The sequence below is a fragment of the Lasioglossum baleicum genome, chromosome 1, assembly GCF_051020765.1.
Source record: "Lasioglossum baleicum chromosome 1, iyLasBale1, whole genome shotgun sequence".
Lineage (NCBI taxonomy): Eukaryota > Metazoa > Arthropoda > Insecta > Hymenoptera > Halictidae > Lasioglossum > Lasioglossum baleicum.
The window spans coordinates 16,858,781-16,878,529 of record NC_134929.1 but is presented as its reverse complement, the minus strand read 5'-3'; the positions used below and the strand labels follow the sequence as shown (position 1 = coordinate 16,878,529).

General features: G+C 37.0%; 1 protein-coding gene across 4 annotated transcripts in view; it reads left to right on the top strand.

The window, feature by feature from the left end:
- Raskol (Ras GTPase-activating protein raskol) overlaps positions 1 to 19,749 on the top strand; it is a 204,631-nt gene that overhangs the window by 32,258 nt on the left and 152,624 nt on the right. For all 4 annotated transcript variants that reach the window (XM_076425070.1, XM_076425096.1, XM_076425124.1 and 1 more), the window contains one exon: positions 18,385 to 18,752. In XM_076425070.1, the coding sequence (XP_076281185.1) occupies positions 18,650 to 18,752 (103 nt within the window). In that variant the 5' untranslated portion in view covers positions 18,385 to 18,649. The remainder of the gene's footprint in view (positions 1 to 18,384; positions 18,753 to 19,749) is intronic.

Genomic DNA, 19,749 nt, shown 5'->3' with positions numbered 1-19,749 from the left:
GTACGTCGTTGTCAATATTGATGCGCAAACATTGCATCAACAGTTTCACTGCAATCTCGCTAAATGTTACTAGCGCAAGAAGCATTCACAGTTCGGGCAAAATATCAACACAACCTATTGGATTGTGGATAATTATATGCGAAATGAAAATTGTCTAGAACTAACCTTTATAATATTCTTCCAATCGATAATATGAATATTTTATGAAACTGTTAGCGCCTTTAGCAGTGTATACAAAATACAAATACACAAAACCAGTGGAAAATTAACATTCAAATAACCATTTATAGATTAACGTACGAGTAAATTTTCTTCGAAATTGACAAAGATTAAATTATTGATTACAGAAATAGTAATCGTTCCGTAGCTGTCTTATTTATAGAAAATTGCGTCTAGACTCCGAGGACGGAATTGGATTTTTAATATGCTCGCGAGGGGGTTTAACAATACTTTTCGCGATTATTCCATGAAAAATGTGTACGTGGGATAATGCGTTCTCATAAAACTTGCAAATACTCATGTCGAAGAAGAATGGTGGTGTTACGTGCTAGGCATTATCATTCAACCTTCGTTTTTCTCTCTGTTGCGTCACCAAATGCAAACCATCAAATTCTGGAACATTTTCTGCACGATAACCATACATGGATGCATGCGTTCGTAAATTTCGATTTACCTTATTTTGTAAACCTTGAAACTCTAGGAACACCTCATTATTTTTCAAGGGGAATATTTGTTAACAACTAACGCAGAAATACTGAGCTGGTCGCTAATAGCTAATTGTGCTGCAGCCGTAAAAGGTTGCTTAAAAAAATTCGTTTTCTGCACAGTGCACCGATGCAGAATAACCTGGAAATTTCGATTTACCTTATTCTGTATAAACCTTGCAGTTCTAACTTATTATAGTACAAGAAAGATGTTTGTTAACCACTAATGTAAAAATACTGAGCTGTTCGCTAATAGCTAATTGTGCTGCAGCCGTAAAAAGTTGTTTAAAACAATTCGTTTTCTGCACAATGCACAATATCCTGGAATTGTAAGTTTCGATTTACCTTATTCCGTATAAACCTTGCAATTCTAACTTATTATATTACAAGAAAGATATTTGTTAACCACTAATGTAAAAATACTGAGCTGTTCGCTAATAGCTAATTGTGCTGCAGCCGTAAAAAGTTGTTTAAAACAATTTGTTTTCTGCACAACGCACAAAAACCTGGAATTGTAAATTTCGATTTACCTTATTCCGTAAACCTTGCAATTCTAACTTATTATATTACAAGAAAGATATTTGTGTTAACCACTAATGTAAAAATACTGAGCTGTTCGCTAATAGCTAATTGTGCTGCAACCGTAAAAAGTTGTTTAAAACAATTCGTTTTCTGCACAACGCACAAAAACCTGGAATTGTAAATTTCGATTTACCTTATTCCGTAAACCTTGCAGTTCTAACTTATTATATTACAAGAAAGATATTTGTTAACCACTAATGTAAAAATACTGAGCTGTTCGCTAATAGCTAATTGTGCTGCAACCGTAAAAAGTTGTTTAAAACAATTCGTTTTCTGCACAACGCACAAAAACCTGGAATTGTAAGTTTCGATTTACCTTATTCCGTATAAAGCTTGCAATTCTAACTTATTATATTACAAGAAAGATATTTGTTAACCACTAATGTAAAAATACTGAGCTGTTCGCTAATAGCTAATTGTGCTGCAACCGTAAAAAGTTGTTTAAAACAATTTGTTTTCTGCACAACGCACAAAAACCTGGAATTGTAAATTTCGATTTACCTTATTCCGTAAACCTTGCAGTTCTAACTTATTATATTACAAGAAAGATATTTGTGTTAACCACTAATGTAAAAATACTGAGCTGTTCGCTAATAGCTAATTGTGCCGCAGCCGTAAAAAGTTGTTTAAAACAATTCGTTTTCTGCACAACGCACAAAAACCTGGAATTGTAAGTTTCGATTTACCTTATTCCGTAAACCTTGCAGTTCTAACTTATTATATTACAAGAAAGATATTTGTTAACCACTCATGTAAAAATACTGAGCTGTTCGCTAATAGCTAATTGTGCTGCAGCCGTAAAAAGTTGTTTAAAACAATTCGTTTTCTGCACAACGCACAAAAACCTGGAATTGTAAATTTCGATTTACCTTATTCCGTAAACCTTGCAATTCTAACTTATTATATTACAAGAAAAATATTTGTTAACCACTAACATAGAAATACTGCAGCCGTGAAAATGTTATTAAAAAAATTCATACAACAGCACGCACTGCAAGGCGAGTTTTGAGACAAGGTACTTACGCAATTTTGCTGGAATTTGATTAAAAGAGTGGGTAGTGAAATGTATGAAGATCCAGAGTAGTGATTCAGAAATGATGATGGGAGTTAATCATTCCCTAATGTGTGCGTTCTCATGTCTCGTAATAATTTTAACGAACTGATGAGAATGAATGTTTCCTTTAAAGCTAGTTGCGAAACGTATTACAACAATCTTATAAATAATGAAGAAGCGAGAACGATATGCTTTTTAAATTAGAATTATCATGAATATAAGCGAAACGAATGAGATTGAAATAGAAGTTTTCTCATGGTTCATGAGATTTAAGAATGTTTGTTAATAAGTTGCACTACCTAGCGACCACGTCACTCGGCGTTTCGGCTGTTCCGACACGATGAAGTAATCGCCTGATTAGATTAGGCTCGCGTGCTCGCGACTTTTACCCATTTTTCTTGAGCTGCAGTTGTACAACGTAAACGGTCGAAACTTGTGACTAATCTGACCTATATTTTCAAGTATGACTGTGCAAATTTTTTCGTGTTACAACTGTTCTTTGCTCGAGTGCCACACACCTGTAGTCGTCAAAATTACAAACGTCTTCCAATTTTTCAATACTCGCATTTGTTAGTAACAAGCTACTAATAATAACGTGTTACCTACTGGAAGCCTATTAAAGATAAATATAGTAGTATTAAAAAAATAGGCTCCTCAATGGCAATGTAATTTTCTTTCAAGAGTGTCAATTTCAAAAAAGATGATTAAAATTACATACTGAAGATGATTCACCGGTTTGGGATTGAAAATACTATCACTGGAAAAATTTTCAGAACTCTTCGACCATTAATTCTTGTAATTAAAAAAACTGATCGTGTTAAAAGCGGCTCGACGTTGCGCAGACATATTCCAGACAGATAGAGTTTACGCTCGAAAAAGAGAGCTTGCAAAACGGCGGGCCGGTCCTCTGTATGCATCTTTCTTTCATCAGCCGCCCACACTCTCCGCTACGTGATCAAGTGTGTAACGTCGAGATTTTACGACAATATCTGGGACAGGTCGTTGAACTTCTCATCGCCCAGGCCTCTTTGATTCGCGGCCCTTGTGATCCACGAAGAATCAAATCGTGTTTAATTCTTTGGAACGAAGATTAAAGGGTTGGGCCCACGAGATACTTCGAACGGATTTCCTCGTGATCTTACTTCAAAAGTGTGCTTGAACCATTCAGGATGGACGGGGTTTGATCGTGTGTCAGGGCTGTATAGCACTGATCCAAATGAAACTGCAGGATTTTGCTCCAAGTAGAACGAAGAAAAGTATAAAAATTATTCAGGTGTTTTTTCTTTAGTGAATTATAGAATATTCAATTTTTTAAAATACTACTTTCGTAGACTCTTAAGGGACATGCACCTGGGAGGTCGAAAAGTGAGCTTTGAGAATTTTCTTGATTGAAATACATAGTTATATTAAAAAAAGATTTAGCACATGAGTTGTGCCATACCTTTATCTTAAAGGTGACCTTTAAATTTTTTGATTTTTATATAGCCATTAGGTCCATTATACTATTCTTGTCAGCAATTTTGTTTTCCTTGAGAATTCGATGAAAATTTTGATTTCCATACATTTCTGTTTTATAAAAAAAAAAAGAACCACCGTTTAGGCTAGCTATTTCAAGCGAGGAAATTTCGAACGTTCCGAATTTACTTCACTCACTTTGTACAACGTTAATTAAGTCAATTTTAAAATTGTTCACGGTACGAACCCGTTGCTGAATCCATTTTGAATTACCCACCCGTGTGTGTAAACGACAGCTGGAACAATATGAAAGCGCAGCGTCCGACGAAATTAAAACAGAAAGTTTAAATTCTGCAACATGATGTAACCGTAGCATCCTTTACATTTTACAATATTTACCACCAGCCGAAATACGTCGTTTTAATTGTTTCCGATTAAACGCGTGTACTCTAATTGTTTCTGCAACGATAAACATGCCAAAACTGCATACAAAATGTAACTGAAAACATGAATTATTTGAATGGCAATATGGATTAATTAAATCTAGAATGTGAAATTGCAGAATAATACTTCACAATTCTCATACAATTAATATACCGCGGATTTTTATGGAATATAAAAATTGTTCAAATTTATTTTAAGAGACTGAAGCTAAATAAAATTATACATTCGTAAATCCTCTTTTCAATATCATACAGGGTGTCCAAAAATAATATTTTCATTTTCGATTTAATGGGTGCCCCAATTAGTGGGATTTGCTCCTGATTTTTATGAAACTGCTCGAACCAGGACCTCCCGTAAATTCACGGTCTATTTACGGACGAAACGAAAGGAAAACCGTTTAATCGTTCGCGCATGTGCACCGCGCATTTAACAAATGGCCATTCATTTAACATTCTTGAAACGTTTCAGCACCAGCTATTAATTACTTAAACACCGTGCGTATCGTAATTAAGCAATGAATGGATCTGGCCGGCATTATTAATCAAGCCCCGCGACTAAATAAATTTTCGAACCAGATCGCCGGAATTAATGGAAGCAGGATCCCGCGAATGATTTATCGGAACGGGACTGCATTCGATGCATCGGGAGATGCGAGAACGAGTGCGCGAACAATCGAGCCATCGCATCGGAGAAACGTGTAACAGCGAGAGAGCAAATGGGATGGCGTGAAATCGCGAGCGGTACACTAGCATCGTAGTACGCAAGACTATCTGGAATGCTGATCGAGTTAATTGACGGCCGTTGTGTTACTAATTAGCGCGATACGCGGCTTAATGGATACGGCCGGACGAAATCCTTGAAAAGTGGATTCCAGTCGAATTCTAGCGTTCGCGGATCGGGCATGCTAATTTCGCCGTCGGGAGAGCCAAAGATAAATAAATCATGCGACAGAGTAATTAAATTCACCGGGAAAGGAATACCTCGAGGCAGAGTCGCCAGATCAGGGGAATTTGCTCGAATTCAGGGGAAAAAGTTACCCTCTCTCTACCGGATCAGTCACCTGACATTGTGAGACTAGGGTGGTTCTTGTTTTCAACTTTTGAATTTCTTTTACGGTACCCCGTCTCCCAGGATTGTTCCAAATAATCAAAAAAGTATATTTGCAAAGTTTGAGTGCCCCAAGACGATTAAACATTTCATTTGGATTTTGTCGAAACGCATTTGTTTTACGAAAAAAAGTAACAGGACATAAAAGACGCAGCCTGTCCGGATCTACGGGTTTTCTTTAACACATTTTTCGACGCGGTGAATAGTTTAGAAGACATTCGAGAAAGACGATTTTATGAGCATTTTGACAAAAATTTTCGACACGAGTAAATAAGAGCCACCCTAGTGGGGACACACAAGTCCTGGGAAAGAAGTTCCCCGGCTCTGATTTAGAAGAACCTCTGGAACACGAGTAGGCCGCGGATTTTAATAGCGATTTCTTTCACTGGAAAATGAAAGGACCTTCTCTTGTGGGATTTTAGCGGGCCGCCCTGTAGACGCAAAGCTAATGGCCCGCGAGAACGTTATCCAACAGCGTTAATTTCGTTACACGTATTGCACGTTATTCGTTTAATTGTGAGGCAGACGCGCGTCCCTTTGTTACCGGCGCTTTCCACCGATTGTTTCAGCATCTCTCTACCGTTAGGTAACGCGTGCACAATTGTTATGCAATTGAACACCTGCGCTTGTGCACTCTGTGTATGTACAATGAAGATGAAACATATTTTTCGCGCGTCCCCCGACAAATCTATTCCCAGCGGGAAACCTGTGCGTCCCTACGGGACGTAATTGAATATTAATAATTGGACGCTAATCGGCCGAGAACTATGACGTTCGCAATACTAGGAACCTACGTCAAACGTTGCTATACTAAAACACGATTGAGCACGATAATTAGCTGACTGCGGATTTTATGCATTTTTAACAGAAATGGGGGCACATACAATTTAAAGCAGGGGACGTGTTAAAAATATTTAAGGACATCAATGTATTAGTTTCAGCTTAATAGGATAATTAAAAGAAGAAAACAATTTTTACTTGGCTCCTGCGTCTTGCAATTAATGCGAACATTTTTATTCTGCATAGAGATCCGCAGTCTACTAATTAGATATCGTTTATCAAATTAATTTACCATGTTTTCGAATTAATTTCCCTACCACAAAAATTGTTTGTTTTTTTATTGGGTTCTTTATCGATTCTTTATTCACTGTTCACTGACTCCGCATGCAAGAATGAATCTCCCTCGCTTGAATGAATCGAAGAGACCTAAAATTGTCCTGGCACTGTGTTAAGGTCTACAAACTGTCTCGATGATTATTAATACTCTCGTAAAAATAAGTGCAACAAAGCTGTGAAGTGCATGCAGCCGTTCGACTATATTTTTATCTCGAGACGGTTGAATTTTTACAGAAAATTATCAGAGAATGGGTGTTCTCGTTTATTTGTAAATATTAAGACAACAAAAGCAAGCAGATTATGTAACCGCACAAGCTTCAATCATTTCCCCGACTTACTCACGCGTCCAGAACGCGCAAGAATCTTGTTTCTTCATGCTAGTTGCACATATTTTCCTGCGATTCCTACGGTAAGTACTTCGTAATCTCTCGCACATACAAAAGAATTTTCCTCTTGGTAATACGGTTTACATGTAACTACTGTGGAGAACTAAATACGCATCAGATGATCTCACGATTAATTGACTTTTTCAACGGTAATTTCCAGTGGAAAATATTGGATACCTTGCGAAATGTGTTCTTTCTATGAGATACTAAAAACGTTGTTTGAAATATCGATCGCAAGATAATGAAATGTATAATATTCAAATGTTCTCGGCGCAACGGTTCGATCAGTTAATAGGAAAAAAGCAAAATTTGCACGTTAGTTAGGATTTATAATCTATATTTATTTATAATCCGTATTTATAATCTTTATAAAGCAATGTAAGTAAATTATTGCAGTATCTTGTTACATTGTTACATTCTGGTTACGCAGATATTTTAAAGTTTCTGGTTTTACATTGTGAAAATATATTTTTCAGACGCAGTTTTTTCTACTTTCTTGAAAATGATCTGAATGAAGATCGAAACGTTGAAAGTTCCTAACTAACGTGCAAATTTTGCTTTTTTCCTATTAACTGATCGAACCGTTGCGCCGAGAACATTTGAATATGATACTAAAAACTGTTGCAAAGAAATCTCATTCATTTGCTGCACCGTGATCTTAAACAACGATTTATGTAACAAAATAACTAGACTGCGGATTTTATGCGTTTATCACACAGATCACAGTGGAGTCAGTAAATGATGAAAATGATTAACATGTTCGCTACCACCGTCACAAATATGTGACATCATAATCTGACTGAAAAACTGACAAATTAATTTTATGCACTTCGTTGTTTAAAGTCATGGTAGAATGAATCATTTTCAGAGAATCTGTGACTTTCTTCTGCTAAACTGTATTGATAATTCAAAATTGGGTACGTTGCATTTAATAAAACTTTCGAACAAGGAAGGTAAGCAACGAAACAAATGCTGGTAGCGACCGTGTTAAGAAAAGAAAGAAATAACAATGTTCTCATTTTACGTAAACAAAATAATAGTAAGTCAAAGAGATAATAAAAACGTGGTAAAATCGTGCGATGTGGTTCAGGAGCCTGTTTGACCTAAGCGACCGTCGCTAATAAATACACTTTATATTAGATAAGTGTTACTTGTGGGAGGAGACGATTAAAACAATTTCTCGCGTAATTTATAATGTCGCCCGGAAGGAAGCCGTGACTCCCGTAGGAATTAATAGATGGGTCAGTTTAATTCTCGTCTTTAAGTCCGTGGCGCGGGGGATCGTGGTCTGGTGAATTTCAGGTTCAAAGGCCGGATTTCAGATTCTGCCGGAGGATTAAAGGTTGCCTCGCCACGAACGACTATTCGCGCCGACGTTTCGTAAAAGATATAGCGATGCTTAAAATAGAGAAGATCCGAGACGCTGCTGGCCGAAGTGGCTTTTAACGATGAACCGAAGCTGAGAAATCGTCGGAACTCGTGGAATGATTAAAGACGGAAAAGATTACTTTCCTCGGTGCTCCATTGGAAAATTATGGCTCCTGCCATTTGTTTATTTCCTGTTTTTCACGCCCCGCCCTCAGATAATGTTAAAGAATTTGTGCAAAGATTTTTTTCAATAACTTCATATAATGTTTTTTTGTTTCCCAGCACTGGAACCGTTCGGATATCTGTTTTGTCAATTTTATTAACGAAGATGTCCCCAATTTAAGAAACAAATTTAAAGAATCTCTTACTTGTCAAAAAATTCGTTTTCGATCTACGTTATAATAAATTAGTTAAATCTATAACTAATTATTTATTAATTTTTATTTATATTTTCTTTATAGCAAAATTGAATTGATGAAATTCAAAATTGTTGGAAAATTATGGCTCCTGCCATTTGTTTATTTCCTGTTTTTCACGCCCCGCCCTCAGATAATGTTAAAGAATTTGTGCAAAGATTTTTTTCAATAACTTCATATAATGTTTTTTTTGTTTCCCAGCACTGGAACCGTTCGGATATCTGTTTTGTCAATTTTATTAACGAAAATATCCCCAATTTAAGAAACAAATTTAAAGAATCTCTTACTTGTCAAAAAATTCGTTTTCGATCTACGTTATAATAAATTAGTTAAATCTATAACTAATTATTTATTAATTTTTATTTATATTTTCTTTATAGCAAAATTGAATTGATGAAATTCAAAATTGTTGGAAAATTATGGCTCCTGCCATTTGTTTATTTCCTGTTTTTCACGCCCCGCCCTCAGATAATGTTAAAGAATTTGTGCAAAGATTTTTTTCAATAACTTCATATAATGTTTTTTTTGTTTCCCAGCACTGGAACCGTTCGGATATCTGTTTTGTCAATTTTATTAACGAAGATGTCCCCAATTTAAGAAACAAATTTAAAGAATCTCTTACTTGTCAAAAAATTCGTTTTCGATCTACGTTATAATAAATTAGTTAAATCTATAACTAATTATTTATTAATTTTTATTTATATTTTCTTTATAGCAAAATTGAATTGATGAAATTCAAAATTGTTGGAAAATTATGGCTCCTGCCATTTGTTTATTTCCTGTTTTTCACGCCCCGCCCTCAGATAATGTTAAAGAATTTGTGCAAAGATTTTTTTCAATAACTTCATATAATGTTTTTTTGTTTCCCAGCACTGGAACCGTTCGGATATCTGTTTTGTCAATTTTATTAACGAAAATATCCCCAATTTAAGAAACAAATTTAAAGAATCTCTTACTTGTCAAAAAATTCGTTTTCGATCTACGTTATAATAAATTAGTTAAATCTATAACTAATTATTTATTAATTTTTATTTATATTTTCTTTATAGCAAAATTGAATTGATGAAATTCAAAATTGTTGGAAAATTATCAAAATTGAAGATTTCAATGTATGACTTCTCTATTAAAATCGTTAAGGGAAGAAACAACATTCAGTTTGGTTTCTATTTCTTGCAATCGATGCAGACGATTTTTATATTGCATAAAGATCCGCACAGTCTAGTTATTAGTTTACTATCTAACCCCCCCCCCCCATTTTTGAAAATAAAATACAATTATTCCCGAATAACCATTTATAAAATGTATACCTACCCATTACATTTATCCACCTTAATGCTAATTTTATATTTAAATATAAACCCTTACGAAAAATTTATAATTAATGAAATTTTCTAAAACATTAGAATCAGATAGTTTACTAATAATCTTTAATTTTCGAAATGTATCTCATAAAAATATAATAACAATTAATCGTTGGTTTCTTACATACTGTACCTTTAATTGTGCAACGTTAGCAAAATTGCACAGCTCAGTTGGCAATTATCTTCGAACTAGCCTGCGAACAGGGTGGGAACGAAAAAAGCTGAAGACAATATATCATCCCTTAACTTAATCTGTTTAATTCGACCGATAAGCATAATCCTCGAATTACTCGGTACAGGTAACGTGCTCCAATCGTTAATAAATACGCCCAGTGATGTAGTCCGATTGGATTAAGATCATTATAAGAAGAAAAAGTGGAAACACTTATGACCCGCGATACCGCCCAAATCGAGTATACCCGCTCCGGTTATTGGCGATTACTTCCTCGAACACGACCCGCTAATATTTGTTATTACTCGGACCGTTGTCAGCGCCAGTTCGCAACACTACTGGAAATTTCCGAGGATTTATTGCCAGGCGTAGGGGCCACTTTCGCGTACGATAAAACGGAGGATTACCGGCGCAAGGATAAAATCAGAAGCACATTATTCACGGTCGTTCGACGTCGAACACCGGTGTTCATCGGCGATCGTAAAATCATGTTACATACGTATCTGTCCGCGGTGCCACTGTCTCGCAACACAATGTACCACGCCGATGCTGTTTCCACAACATTTCCGCCGTTCACTGGGAAACTGGGATTCCCGTCGATCTAAATATAAAGCTCGTTCGTCAATTTTTATTACGCTTCTACCGCGATTCGACGCTGACCTTGGCCGAATCACTGGTTTCTTATTTCACGTTCATTGAAATTAGCTAGCCAGAGAATGATGAATGACATGAAAGTTCTTTTCATGTTTGTAACACCCGTGTTTAGCGTTAACGTTTCATAATTGCAAAACTGATGTACAGTGAACCGAATTAATATTCGGACGATCTAAAAAATGACGATAACTTTTTTTTAAATATTGTACTGTACGATTGGAACTTTTTCGGAAGCTAGAGCAATTAGTTTACTGCAGGATGTGAAAAGAAATTTCTTAAAAAATAGCAATTGAACGGAATTGTAGGAAAAATACTAAAAGTTGCATTTTACAACTTTTCTATGTTGGCCTATATCGAAAATTTAAAAGGTACGCACTGTGAAAGTTTCATCGAAATCGATTGATGCAGGAAAAAACGACAGGCATTAAAAGATGTAGGAATTCTTTATTGCAGTTAGAGGTCGAATATCGTGGAAATCTGCAATTTTTACCATCTTCAAACGTTTGTAGCACATTGCAACGTCGACCGATTTTGACGAAATTTTCAGGATATGTTTAATTGACACAGATCTACAAAACGTATTTTTTAAGTTTTCAATATAGACGCACATAAAAGAGTTGTAAAATGCAACTTAGTATTTTTTTCTACAATTCCGAACAATTGCATTTTTAAAATATATTTCTTTTCACATCCTGTAGTAAACTAATTGCTCTAGCTTCCGAAAAAGTTCAAATTGTGTAGTACGATATTTACAAAGTTATCGTCTTTTTTTGAGCGTCCCAATAATAATTCGGTTCACTGTACCTTAAAACCATACAATTTTCAAAACATATTTTTGATATTTCTTGTAGATTCACGAGTCTTTCTGACGTTCCCAATATGTAACACTTTATCCATGTATATGTATTCAATTGTGATACTCCGGGTCCAATCCACAGATTAAGGCTTGTATCAACTCGTTGATATTTCACGATTTATTGAAAATGTTTCAACAAGAAACACATTGCCATTCTGTTCCTTGCGATCAAGTTAGACAATTTTTATTCACCATGAAGATTCACCCAATCATTAAACTCGCGAAAGCCAGTATTAAAATGATCGTCCTGCATCCACGACGGTCAGTAAAATCAAAGTGTTCGTACTGAAATAGAACTGCGAGCATAAATTGCAAATGTTCATCACTAGTTGTCAGTGTTTTGATGTTCTCGTTGACATAAGAACAACGATGCCCAGTAAATTGCAGTAGAATAAATGATATCTCGCGACAAGATAACGTAACAAGATCAAACACTTACAGGTATACGTATCCCGAAAGTGAAAACAAGCAAGTTCGGTATAAGCGTCGATTTGTTCCCGGAGATTTACGGTCGTAAAATCGCGTATAATTCCGGGGGGTGTGTTTTACAAATATGACTGAACCGAACAATTTCCTCTGGAGCATTTCTCAAGAATCGTGGATGATTAGGGGCGAGAAGATGGTGGGCTCTCGGGGCAGCAGCACGTAGACACCGTAAACGGTTGCGATTACCGCAATTAGCTCGCGTCGATCCGCTCTGAATTGCCGAGACTAACGAACACGCCACGCCGCCGCGTTAATTAGTTCCATGAAATTTATCCGGCTCTCCGTCCGAGGGACGGCTTGACAATCCTACAGGGCAGAGGCAAAGACACGAATCCGATGCCGGGTCCCAACCCCTGCAGTTTCGGACCCTCTGTTTCCGCGCAAAGGCAGAATCGAAACGATCATTAATATCGTTGCCGGGTACAATGTTGTAAATCTTGCTCGGACCGTGGCCCAATGTAATTGCTCTGTTCCGATGAGTGCCCTTAACGATCCCGCGCTCTTGTTTCCCGGGGAATGATTAACGAACCAGTTTTCGATCGTCGAGGAAACAGCGAAAAGCTCGCCGGGCAAATATAATAACAGTTCCCCGGGACCCGATAAGATTTATGGCCGGTTAACGACGCGTGATCGAACATCCAACGGGACGTATATCGTTTAACGAATCGATGATTTCCAGCGAGGTGCCTACCGGCGGGATCCGCGGGACACATTGTTCCCGCTGAAAATTTTACGTAACGACGCGCGCTCTATGCGTGTTTCGTCACGTGTGAATCACCGGGCAATTACGATACTAAGGACGTCTTCGGCGCTGAAGGCCGAGGCATTTATTCGAAGCCACGCTGTTTTAATGATCCCTGCCGTTTCAACTGGAACCACCGCGCGATCGTTTCTGCGTTTCATTAACACTTTACCTATCGAAAGCCTATTAATACGATTTTCCATAATTGTTCTGTACCAGAAGAAAGCATAGAAATTTTCTTTTACATTGCAATCTTAAATGAAAGCATGTATTAGGTGACGTTATCGAGGGTGACTTGTTAGTTCGCAATGAAAATTGCTGTCACTGTTGAAGGTTCCATTGAAAAGTGTTCAGCCATGAACCATAGATTTTCAAAATTATTATGAACAGTGACTATCGTACATGGTAAAAATAACAGGAATTTGTCTACCCAAATTTTTAGTTGTTTTACAATCTTCGTAATCGCAAATAAAATATTGGAACCCGTTTCGACGGTACACCTAGTGTTAATCCTCGTAAGAAGGATGATTTCAATTATTCAGTACAAAAGTTAGAGGAAAATTCACCTGTAGAGACCACAAATTTTTGACTTTTTAAAATACGATCCCGTAGACTTCGGCGAGAAAATGTCGAAAATCCAAGTTTCAATGTTAGGAACCCAGTGGTTCAAAAGAGTTATGTGTAGACTGCGGATCTTTATTCAAAATAAAAAATGTTCGCATTGATTGCAAGACACAGAAGTGAAATAAAAATTTCTTTCTTCTTTTAATTATCTGATTAAACTGAAACCGATACGCTGATGTCTTTAAACCTTTTTAATATGTCCACTGCTTTAAATTGTGCTTACCCGTTTTTGTCATAAGTGCATAAAATCCGCAGTCAAGGGCGCCGCCATGTTGAACTAGCAATTTTCATAAATTAAATTGAAATGCATATGCATATTAAAGCTAGGAATCTTTTCGTTTCCTTCGTTGCACCAATATTTCTCGCACTTTACTACACGTGGTCTACAATATCTATAGTATTAGTACGAACTCCACTGTGTTCGCATTGATTTCAGCACAATCTTAATTATATTAATGTTATTCATCCGAGCTATACGCCTTCACGAGTTCGTGCTCGAAATATTACCCTGCGCATAGATTCATTCATTCTTCGGACTTTCTCCTTGACCGTATTAACAGCACCGATCAATCTGCGCTGTTAACGCGTACAACATTCGCAAAACAATTAACAAAGAAACCGATATTCATATTCGTATCGTTCCCATCGAATATCGGGTTACAACCCGTTGATTTCTCAAAATGGGATAAAAGGAACGGCATTCTGATAACCAAGGTCTCGCATTATGCACCGTTCGCTGATTTTCACGAGACCAACAACCAGTTCTCCAACAAAGCGCATAAAACTTGCAATAAAAACACAGGTACGAAGGCGATACCGAGGCTCTTTTAAAAAAAATCATTTCGCTACCTACATAACGGGCAAGTAATCTCTTTTTTCTTATTTGCAAAAGAGGACTCAAGGACCGGCGAGATCGCAGGCCTAATTAATATTTCATTCATCGTAAATTATTCGGATCGTTAATTAGCCGGTCGAAATTAACGAGCGCCGATTCTCGCGAGCGGATTCGTGTCTCTCGCGCCTTCCCGCTGCGTCGCGTCGTCTCGTGAATACCGAAGTTGATAATCAACAGGTGGTTCCATCGAGTATCATTTCCGTGACGTTGTATCGAAGTCAACGTCGACCGATGATCGCGCGCGAGTTTCACGGCCAAATCTCGCGAAGCGGAACGCGGTTCGATCGAGACGCCAGCCGATCAATTTGATTTAATGTCACCGTAAAAATCAGTGTACCGGCAAAATGTTGAAAACTCGACGGAGAAACCTCCGGTTATATGGAAATCGAAAGTCTTTGCTGAATTTACAACGATTCACAAATACTTAATAGCGCAAGCCTGAAAAATGCCTGACACTTCTACATTGAATTGCAGATTTTATGCGTTCGTTGCGCACGAAACTGCGCGAAACGCGCTCGAGCGAAAACGTTTATCAAGACTTAATGAGTTTTCTATGGCGGTTTGCACTTCATAAATTTCGTCGCTGAAGTGTATTTTTTCTTATCTCGGTTTTTTTAGACTTCAGAGGTCGGTCTGAATGTGGTTTCAGATTTTATTTAATGTATATTATTTTCATATTGTTTTGTTATAATTCTAACAAGTTTGTTAAAGTTGTCGCAACGTTCTCGTACTGTTTATACGAAGATTATCATTTATTGAAATACCCAATCGACGAACACAATTAAAATACGATTTCGAATTTTAGTTAATTCGATCCAAAATATTCTTTTATTATTCCTGAAACGAAAATCGAATCACATTTTAAGAAGTCTGTAAAAGTTGTAACGTTCTCGTACTGTTTATACGAAAATTATCATTTATTTAAATACAATAGAATATAAATAAATTCGATTTCGAATTTTAACTAATTCCATCCAGAATATTCTTTCATTATTTCTGAAACAAAAAACGAATGACATATAATTAGAATTAACTTAGGAATACGTAATGAATGTTTATTTTATTGAAGTCACACACATGCCTTTTCGCCAGTGTAAAGCAAACAAAATAGTAAAATGATCGATAAGATAGCGATTTGTAAAATTATTCCAGACCATCATTAATAAATGAAAATTGAAAGTGATATGACGAAAACAACTCTGGCGCTCGTGCCACCATTTGATTTTAGTTTATCGACGTAAATATTGAACTTTTCGTATATCCTCTGCATTAATGGCGAGTTCGCTAGAATTATTATTATTATCGTCTGTTGTTTATACCGTACTGAATACCGAATGCAGTATGGAAGATCATTAGCAATGGTTGCATCGGAACAACAGAAGACGCCGCGATGCCTCGAGAGCTGAAATCGAAATGTATTTTTCTGCCTTTCGGCCTTTAATTACGAGCTAGTCTGGCGGCCTATTTGAAAAAATCCGCCACGCCCACGCACACCTACGAGCCACGGAGCATAAGCGCGCATAAGCGAGTCTACATGCTAGCGAGCAACACGAGCATAAATTATATGTTCAACCAATCGTGAGCGCGCGTGCTAGTAACGCTTACAAAATAATGTAATAGCTGATACACGCTGTGCATGGGGATTATATTGTTCCATACGTATTTGATGGGTACGTCGATAATATCGAATGCGATATTTATAAAGCAATTGTTGTCGGACTCGAAACATTTTGTATCGATGTTGTGTCTAGGCAAAATAAAAATTTTCCAAGTCCATCGTAAAGAATAGAATGTATTTCACCGTGGAATCATTTCAATAAACAAAAACTTTCTGCATTAATTGCGGGCAAGAGAGATGAAGTAAAAATTGATTTCTTCTTTTAACGATTGTGATGAGTTTAGATAGCAGTGCTCTTAAATTCTTTACATGTTCTCACTATTTTGTTTTTCATTGTACATGTTCATCTCGAATTTTAATATCTCAGTCAAAAGTTGAATATTGATTACACCAATTAGTCATCGATTATTTTTGAAAAGATTTTTTACTGAAATTTTTTAAGGAATTTTAAAGACTAGTTTACTTTAAACGAGCTCCTTCGCAGTGGAGGGGATACTCGTTTTTCTTAGATCGTGCAGCTTTCGTTTTCTTAGATCAAGGCTTCGCTGTGCTCTGTTTTAATCTCTAGAAAAATATCTTATATTAAATAATATAAATTTACATTTAAAAATGATCGTATATTTCGAATTAATCAAAGTCATTTGAATTTTCCGAAGCCAAGCAGAAGTTTATGTATTGCACTTCATTATCTGCGAGCACCTCTGCGGTTACTTCGAGGAAGGCTATCGAGCCATTCCTCTGTTCCCATGCACGCAACCATAAACGTCCGAACTGTTCTTTCGACGCACTGCATTGTGCAATACGTTTCCGCCAAATGGGCCACAAATTGTGGGCCACGAGAGTCTCCGGTGATATATTTCTGCGGGAACCACGAGTTCTTTTCGTAGTGTCTAGAATTTCATACACGCGGCCACAAAAGCAAAATGTTGATCGGAGGTTACGCTTTCGATTTCCCATACTCGGTGGCCCAAGTGAACCATATACAACCGACGCATTGATCTCGAAAAAATGCCAACCCACAGCTTTTAGCAGCGTCAATTAATAATAATTCATCTTTATAGCATAACGTTTGCATAATAAAGGAAGCGATGCCCGCCTACACTTGTAAATTACCGATCCCCGGACATTTACGTAAATTACGATCCGATTTAATATCCGTTTGTAATAAACATAATTTCTTGAAGTACTCGTTAATTGGTCCTTAAAACGTGAATTTATAAGAATGATCTCTGGAAAAAATTTAATGCGTTTCACTGCCTCGAGTAGGAATGTTAATAGTAGTACTGATCTCCCTTTATTGCACAGTTACTAAACAAATAAACAGAAATGGAACCATCAGTATTTGAATGTTTTATTTTCAATGTTAATCTATTGAGTGAATTTGTACACATTCATTGCAAATATTACAGAATGTTATCCTGTAAAATAATCCTTCATTTTTAAAAAATATCCATCGAGATAGATGACGATTTTTATTGACTAATTCTCCTGATTAATATCTTCTATTTGGTTTCCTGTAAAGACATCATTAAAATAAGATCAGAAAATTAATGTTTGCAAATGGGCAAGATTCAGCGCGTTTACAAAAGCACCGTCATTAAATCTAAATACATCGAACGACACGAGTGAGTTATGAATCAGTTACGTAAGATTGCGCGATAGATCATTTATTAATGGCTCGGTCTAATTTGATTTGCAGGCATGGGAATTGTGTAATGACCGCGTTATAATTATTTTATTCGATCATGTCAGACGCGAGCCATTGAATCCCGAAGTTTCTCTTATTTTTGCGACACGGCGATTGGACATGATTTACGACGCTGCATTTGGTTTCTTAATTTATTGCAGAGTCGTTTCGAATCAATCGATCACACACATTTTTCTTGTGGGAAGAGACTGAAAAATTTACTTTGTTTGCTAATGCTTCATTAAGATGAAGATAAAGTAAGAGTCTCGTGAAAATTAGTTGCGTATGCTGTGTACACTTCCGTCTAAGATAATCGAAGTTCACAAAGCTAATTAACGAATAATTGAAGCTGGAACTTTCAACTTCGAACCTTCAACCGCACCACAATTACCCTTGTTCCACGAGAAGCAATTACAGCAGAGCTTGAGGCTCTCTCAAAATTTCAAGTACTGAAAACAAGGTCACTGATATTTATAGCAAGTCGCAAACGATTACGTTGAAAATAGCGTGAGTTAATTGTTCGAAAATAATAAGGAGGAGTGCGTCCCGTCGTTAAATCTCTCGCGGAACGGGTTCGGCTCCGGTGTCGCCATTTTGGAGAACGCAGCCTAGTAGTATCGTCGACCAGTCCCCGGACAAGTTTGATTTTCCTTGCAGGTGCGAACTAGAGCGAGAAGAAGCGAGGAGGTTGGCCGCGAGCTGCGTCCACGCCTACGCATCCAAGCGCCTAACGATCGCACGTAGTTACCCGTTAATTAGACCTTAATTAGCCCGGTGCTCGTCGTCGCGCCGCGAAACAGCTCGCGAAAAATGCCGTGGCACTCGCTTCACCTCGGTCCCACCTGACTGAGAGGCGGCCAGGTGAGAGAAGAGTGGTGTGCGCCTCTTTGGGCGGTTCCAGTGAAAGAGATCATCCCGGAAGATGCACAACGCTTCGACGGAGGGCGCGTCGCCCGGCGGTCGACGACTGTCCCGAAGCTTTCACTCTTGTCTTCGAGGAGCTGATCACGACGATCTTGAATCAGGTAGATCGACATCGAAACAATTATTATTCATCATTTTTATCAACAGATCATTCGATACAGAACCACTCTAAGTGGATGCTCTTCGAGGCCGTTCTTCGTTCATTTTTCAGCATTTCTCCAGAAGAGCTATCGAACTCTACGAATTTTGCACACGTATTTATTGATATTCGTAGTACATACATTTGTTCTTTTTTAAGTAAAAATAATCAAAATTACGTTCCGGGATCTTCTGCTGATCGAAAACGAGGAAATGAAGGCTTCGCACTCGAAACTATTTTAACTGGAAAATTAAACGTTTCTTCCGATCTAGAATATTTCCATTCCCTGATTTTTTAAATTTTATGGAAAAGAAATTGGTGTAATACCTCATACACAATACCTAAATGTTTAGTAATTGATTAGTAGACTGCGGATTTTATGGATTTATAACAAGAACTGGTAAATGGAATTTCAAGCAGTGGACATATTTAAAAAAATTTAAAAACATCATCGCATTAGTTTCAGCTTAATAGAATAATTAAAAGAAGAAAGATATTCGAAGCGAAAATTTTTTATTTTTCATAAAGATCCGCAGTCTATTGATTAGATACCGATATATTTGATAATGTAAACAATATTTTGAATAATGGTACAGCGATTTTTAGTGGTGCCCCAGAGGGAACAACCGAGTGCAAAGGATTAATCGGCATTAATTAAAATTCTTGAATTAAAATTAGTTAAAAATTAACGAAACTTTCCAACACACCACAAGAACACATTTTATGTTCACGATTACTATATTATCAACTTAATAATTCAACTTGTTGTTCGAAAATTAAGCGAACAGACTAACTGTTTCAAGAATTAGTCCAGGGAATTTGAGTTCCGATAGTGGAAGGCTAACGGTGACATATTCGACCGCTATTTCGAACGAGCTGACTCTTCGTCGTTATCCTTTTTACGACACAGATTGGACGATTCCGCGACGCGCGTTGCGTAGGATAACGACACGCATGAT